General features: G+C 42.4%; 1 protein-coding gene across 1 annotated transcript; it reads right to left on the reverse strand.

Annotated features, from left to right (window-relative positions):
* Window positions 1-4,272: 4,272 nt before the first annotated feature.
* LOC110466801 (sterile alpha motif domain-containing protein 15-like) lies at window positions 4,273-5,814 on the reverse strand. The gene is made up of 3 exons (XM_021523560.1): window positions 5,779-5,814; window positions 4,681-5,064; window positions 4,273-4,608 (listed from the first exon to the last, which is right to left on the reverse strand). Exons 1-3 carry the CDS (start codon window positions 5,812-5,814, stop codon window positions 4,273-4,275), a joined length of 756 nt encoding a protein of 251 aa, XP_021379235.1.
* Window positions 5,815-7,165: the final 1,351 nt, after the last annotated feature.

Here is a 7,165-nt window from a genome sequence, read left to right on the forward strand (position 1 = left end):
CTGCAGAATCGATGGTTTTCTTCCTTGTCTTCTGTTTGGGTGACAGTAAAGAAACGAAAATTGTTCTGCAGCTCACATTCAAACACTTCGGATTTATATTTGTTCCTTTCTCCCTTACATTTACTTTCATTTCGGTGATGTCTTCCTAGGCATCCGTCTTCATTAGACCCTGGCGGTTGCTAGGACATTAAACCCAAACCATTTTTGAGGACTAGATAGGTAGATGATTTCAAGTTACATGATCTTTGAGCTAATGTGCTTTGTGTGTTTATAATATTTTCTATTTTAATTTTTACACAATCCCCTGTTTTAATATACATGGTAAAATACTAGGTTGGTAGGGGTTACCCAATTATCTGTCCCCCGAATTATTGACTTTATTATAGTTCATATACATTATACAGACAGGCTCGTAACAACCCGTGACTGTATACAGTCAGGCTTGTAACAACCAGTAACTGTATACGGTGAGGCTCGTAACAACCCCTGACTGTATACGGTCAGGCTCGTAACAACCCCTAACTGTATACAGTCAGGCTCGTAACAACCCGCAACTGTATACAGTCAGGCTCGTAAAAACCCGTAACTGTATACAGACAGGCTCGTAACACCCCGTGACTGTATACGGTCAGGCTCGTAACACCCCGTGACTGTAAACAGTCAGGCTCGTAACAACCCGTGACTGGATACAGTCAGGCTCGTAACAACCAGTAACCGTATACGGTGAGGCCCGTAACAACCCGTGACTGTATACGGTCAGTCTCGTAACAACCCGTGACTGTATACAGTCGGGCTCGTTACAACCCGTAACTGTATACAGTCAGGCTCGGAACAACCCGTAACTGTATACAGACAGGCTCGTAACAACCCCTGACTGTATACGGTCAGGCTCGTAACAACCCGCAACTGTATACAGTCAGGCTCGTAAAAACCCGTAACTGTATACAGACAGGCTCGTAACAACCCGTGACCGTATACGGTCAGGCTCGTAACAACCCGTAACTGTATGCAGTCAGGCTCGTAACAACCCGTAGCTGTATGAAGTCAAGCTCGTAACAACCCGTGACTGTATACAGTCGGGCTCGTTACAACCCGTAACTGTATACAGTCAGGCTCGGAACAACCCGTAACGGTATACAGACAGGCTCGTAACAACCCGTGACTGTAAACAGTCAGGCTCGTAACAACCCGTGACTGTAAACAGTCAGGCTCGTAACAACCCGTGACTGTAAACAGTCAGGCTCGTAACAACCCGTGACTGGATACAGTCAGGCTCGTAACAACCAGTAACTGTATACGGTCAGGCTCGTAACAAACCGTGACTGTATACAGTCAGGCTCGTTACACCCCGTAACTGTATACAGTCAGGCTCGTAAAAACCCGTAACTGTATACAGACAGGCTCGTAACACCCCGTGACTGTATACGGTCAGGCTCGTAAAAACCCGTAACTGTATACAGACAGGCTCGTAACACCCCGTGACTGTATACGGTCAGGCTCGTAAAAACCCGTAACTGTATACAGACAGGCTCGTAACAACCCGTGACTGTATACAGTCAGGCTCGTAACAACCAGTAACTGTATACGGTGAGGCTCGTAACAACCCGTGACTGTATACGGTCAGGCTCGTAACAACCCGTAACTGTATACAGTCAGGCTCGTAACAACCCGTAGCTGTATGAAGTCAGGCTCGTAACAACCCGTGACTGTATACAGTCAGGCTCGTAACAACCCGTAACTGTCTACAGTCAGGCTCGTAACAACCCGTAACTGTATGCAGTCAGGCTCGTAACAACCCGTCACTGTATACAGTCAGGCTCGTACCAACCCGTAACTGTATACAGACAGGCTCGTAACAACCGGTAACTGTATACAGTCAGGCTCGTAACAACCCGTCACTGTATACAGTCAGGCTCGTACCAACCCGTAACTGTATACAGACAGGCTCGTAACAACCCCGAACTGTATACAGTCAGGCTCCTAACAACCCGTAACTGTATACAGTCAGGCTCCTAACAACCCGTAACTGTATACAGTCAGGCTCGTAAAAACCTGTAACTGTATACAGTCAGGCTCGTAACAACCCGGAACTGTATACAGTCAGGCTCGTAACAACTCGTAACTGTATACAGTCAGGCTCGTAACAACCCTTAACTGTATACGGTCAGGCTCGTAACAACCCGTGACTGTATACGGTCAGGCTCGTACCAACCCGTAACTGTATACAGACAGGCTCGTAACAACCGGTAACTGTATACAGTCAGGCTCGTAACAACCCGGAACTGTATACAGTCAGGCTCGTAACAACTCGTAACTGTATACAGTCAGGCTCGTAACAACCCGTAATTGTATACAGTCAAGCTCTTAACAACCCGTAACTGTATACAGTCAGGCTCCTAACAACCCGTAACTGTATACAGTCAGGCTCCTAACAACCCGTAACTGTATACAGTCAGGCTCCTAACAACCCGTAACTGTATACAGTCAGGCTCGTTACAACCCTTAACTGTATACGGTCAGGCTCGTAACAACCCGTAACTGTATACAGCCAGGCTCGTAACAACCCGTAACTGTATACAGTCAGGCTCGGAACAACCCGTAACTGTATACAGTCAGGCTCGTAAAAACCTGTAACTGTATACAGTCAGGCTCGTAACAACCCGGAACTGTATACAGTCAGGCTCGTAACAACTCGTAACTGTATACAGTCAGGCTCGGAACAACCCGTAACTGTATACAGTCAGGCTCGTAACATCCCGTAGCTGTATGAAGTCAGGCTCGTAACAACCCGTAACTGTATACAGTCAGGCTCGTAACAACCCGTAATTGTATACAGTCAGGCTCTTAACAACCCGTAACTGTATACAGTCAGGCTCGTAACAACTCGTAACTGTATACAGTCAGGCTCGTAACAACCCGTCACTGTATACAGTCAGGCTCCTTACAACCCGTAACTGTATACAAATTGAACATATTTTTTATTTAATATAACTAGATTTAAAACTTTTTTTTTCATTAATCTAGACCCATCTATCACTTAATTAATCTCATCCATTATCAGCACAGTTGTATTGTGTAAATTATATTTTTGATTGAGACACTGATCTTAGAAGTAATTTCCATGGTTTCCCTTCGCATGTTTCGGGACATGCATATATATAGAGCATATTAATACAAATATGACAAGAACGCAATAATATTCAGTATAGAAAGTAAAATTGAAACTAAAAGAACGTTTTAATTTGACTTGCTATACCGATTCTTATTGCATTTTTGTTATAATTATACCAATTGTGATATTTTTAACATGATCTGTTAGATAATAACTTTTCCAAACTATTTTTTTTTTTCACTTAACATATAAACGAGAAATGTCAAATTTCTTGTCCTCGAATGTGGTATCTGCTGACATTTTAAGGAGTTATCAATATCTTGAACTTGCATCTGTTTGTTCAGACTTTGGCGTCCACGCAAAGCTGAAGTCACGTGACGTCTGTGTCCACAGATGACCTCTTTGGAAGGCGTATTAAAGTTAAAATACTTCAGCAAGAAAACACTGCAACACTTTCCCCTAGCCCCATGTGTTCGTTAATAGATTTTTGCATCTTTAAAACAAGAGCTGAGAACAGCGGTTGATTCAAGTTATCGAAATTACCAATCTTTTCCCCTAAAGCAAATCATTAGAATTACGTTTGGTATAATCAAAACGAAAACTTAAAACGCCCTAAGACTACATAACATTAATCAATATATAGAGTTTTAACTGTTACTGTAGATTTCAGACTCATGTTAAGACCCTTTGTTTGTAATTAACCTCGTACCTACCTAATTTCGTTTCTCACGTTTTTAAGTTTAACTAATCTTCACGAACAAGACTTAATTTAATTTACTCGCAGAGACGCCGAGAATATTGTTTAATTATGTATATATTTCTCTGCAAACAATTACGAACAAAACTTTCCGAAATTATACAAACGTAATTTCAAATGTTAATGTTTATTTTTTTATAAAGAGTAAGCAAACACAAAATGCAAAGTGTTGCAATGACAGAACAGAATAATTAAAGTAATTTTTAATATATGGAAGTGAACACTGAACACTGGCGACATAAAATCTCAGTTTGGCGACACATAATTTTCATAGCATCCTTAATGTGAGCCATGGGTTTCAATTTGTGGTAATCCAATATGGATTAAAAACGAGGTAATGTCATACCTTTTTTCTCATTTGGAGATATTATCCAGTTACCTCTGGACCTGTCTCTTGATCCACCTATAGACCTGTCTCTTGGTCCACCTCTGGACCTGTCTCTTGGTCAACCTCTGGACCTGTCTCTTGATTCACCTCCGGACCTGTCTCTTGATCCACCTCTAGACCTGTCTCTTGGTCCACCACTGGACATGTCTCTTGATCCACCTCCGGACCTGTCTCTTGATCCACCTCTAGACCTGTCTCTTGATCCACCTCTGGACCTGTCTCTTGGTTTACCTCTGAACCTGTCTCTTGTTCCACTTCTGGACCTGTCTCTTGATCCACCTCTGGACCTGTCTCTTGGTCAACCTCTGGACCTGTCTCTTGATCCACCGCTGGACCTGTCTCTTGATCCACCTATAGACCTGTTTCCTGGTCAACCTCTGGACCTGTGTCTTGGTCAACCTCTGGACCTGTCTCTTGATTCACCTCTGGACCTGTCTCTTGATCCACCTCTAGACCTGTCTCTTGGTCCACCTCTGGACCTGTCTCTCGATCCCTCTCCGGACCTGTCTCTTGATCCACCTCTGGACCTGTCTCTTGGTCCACCTCTGGACCTGTCTCTTGATCCACCTCTGGACCTGTCTCTTGGTTAACCTCTGAACCTGTCTCTTGTTCCACCTCTGGACCTGTCTCTTGATCCACCTCTGGACCTGGCTCTTGGTCCACCTTTGGACCTGTCTCTTGATCCACCTCTGGACCTGTCTCTTGATCCACCTCTGGACCTGTTTCTTGTTCCACCTCTGGACCTGTCTCTTGGTCCACCTTTGGACCTGTCTCATGGTCCACCTCTGGACCTGTCTCTTGGTCCACCTCTGGACAACCTACTGGTACTGACTAACTTATTGTCCAACATTCTAAAAGATATATTTTGAAGAAAACACATCCAACTTCTTCCTTTCATCTTGTGATCATGCGATGGAATACAATTGAAAAGTTAGTCTTTTTTCCCCAGCAGGGTCCTTCACGACCACCAAACATAAGCACAAGCCACCGTTACCTTCTTGAATAAAACTTCGGTAAAAACCGGTAAAATATGTTGGCGGTAAGCCAGGTAACAAATGAAACGAGGGCAATAAATCGAGGTTTTACTGTAACTTCACATTTTGTACAATGTAAATCAACAAAAGAAATGAAGCCTTTACATAAATTATACACGTTTGCTCTGACCCTTTTCCCATATTGGTTCCTAAATTGAATCCGGGAAAAAAAACGAATTTCAACTTTCCTGAATAAATACTCGGTAAGTGAAATGTTTGGATTATATCGATTTCCGGATAAACAAGATTATACCGTTTTTAAATGTAGTAAAAGTACACCAATTTGTTCTGTGTGAGATTAAATGGTCTGTGATTATGTTTCAATCCGAGTTATTTTCTAGTGTGATTGCCCTTGTGGTTGAATCTGTAGAAACGGACGTGTTCCTTACACTTCAATAACAGCTCATTTTCGTTCACCGTTAAAATTTCCACTTGGTAAGCAATTTACGAAAATCAGCAAAATGCATGGATCGAAGTCAATTCTCACCTTATCTCGCGGGACTTTAACCTTGAGGAAGGTCATTTTGAAGGACAATTGCATCTGTTGTTCACTGGCTGATCTATATCCTGCCTCCACGCGAGAGAAAACAGAAATCATGCGACAATTGAAGAGCTTTTATTGCTTTGGGGTTTGGAGAAGTCGTAAATCGGATGCTTTTTCGAAGCTTATCTGGACATAAATGACAAATTACGTGCGTTGCAGTGAGGACCAATCGATATCAGTTCATAGAACCAAACCATACAACTCTTCAATTACATATATGGAAAACTGTTTATAAGATTAGGTCACATCAGCTAGTTCATTATATATACAAATCTTCCCTTCGTTGCTGAACTTACATTTTCGGTAGGCAAGGGTTAGGGACTATACCTCTTGAAATCTCTCGTGAATGCGAGATGCAGCCTAGCGCTAGCGATGATACTGAATGACATGAATGTCCTCTAACAGTCGTGTAAGGGGACCAGTTTTATAAAACTTCAACAGAGCTTTACATGATATTTTAATCAGTCATTTCTTTTAATATCCATCTAGATTTAAACTTCGGCTTAGATGTTCTGGAATTCCAAATAGCCGCCATCTTGGACTTTATGTATCGAGTGCTGCTGCATATTAAACTAAACATAGTAATATGTTGTAAATATTACCCTAATATTAATTTTCGGTATTGAAGCGTCTGTGTCGTCAGTGCAAACGCTATTCCTAGCATAACGTCACCTAAATGCTTGCGTCGTGGCAAGTAGAAGCATCAAAATGACACTGATTCAATAGCGTTCATAGCCTAATATCGGATTGCAGGCCAAATATAAATAGAGTGGCTTAATAGTTTCTTAAGCCGATGTTTGTTTTAGCCTCGCTCATTTTATCATTGAAGTGTCTCAGTTGGTATTCATAGGCAATATAAATGCCAACTGGACAAAGGCAAATTCAATGAACTGCGTTAGCTTTATTTTTGCCATTTTTAGCTCACCTGCCCGAAGGTCAAGTGAGCTTATGCCATGGCGCGGCGTCCGTCGTCCGCCAACTTTTCCTAAAAATCGCTACTAGTCATAAACGACAGAGCAGATTTTGACCAAATTTAATCTGAAGCATCCTTGGGTAAAGGGGAACCAATTTTGTATAAACAAGGGGTCTGGCCCCGGACGGGCCTGAGGGGCGGGGCCCAATAGGGGAAATATAGCAAATTCTTTAAAATCCTTTTTCTTCTATAGGAATGAAAGGATTTGTTCCATATTTGGTCTGAAGCATCCTTGGGTAAAGGGGAACCGATTTTGTATAAACCTGTGGTCTGGCTCCATAGGGGCCTGAGCGGCGGGGCCAATAGGGGAAACATAGCAAATTCTTTAAAATCCTTCTTCTTCTGTAGGAATGAAAG

Source organism: Mizuhopecten yessoensis, unplaced genomic scaffold, assembly GCF_002113885.1.
Source record: "Mizuhopecten yessoensis strain PY_sf001 unplaced genomic scaffold, ASM211388v2 scaffold11145, whole genome shotgun sequence".
In the NCBI taxonomy this organism is placed as follows: domain Eukaryota; kingdom Metazoa; phylum Mollusca; class Bivalvia; order Pectinida; family Pectinidae; genus Mizuhopecten; species Mizuhopecten yessoensis.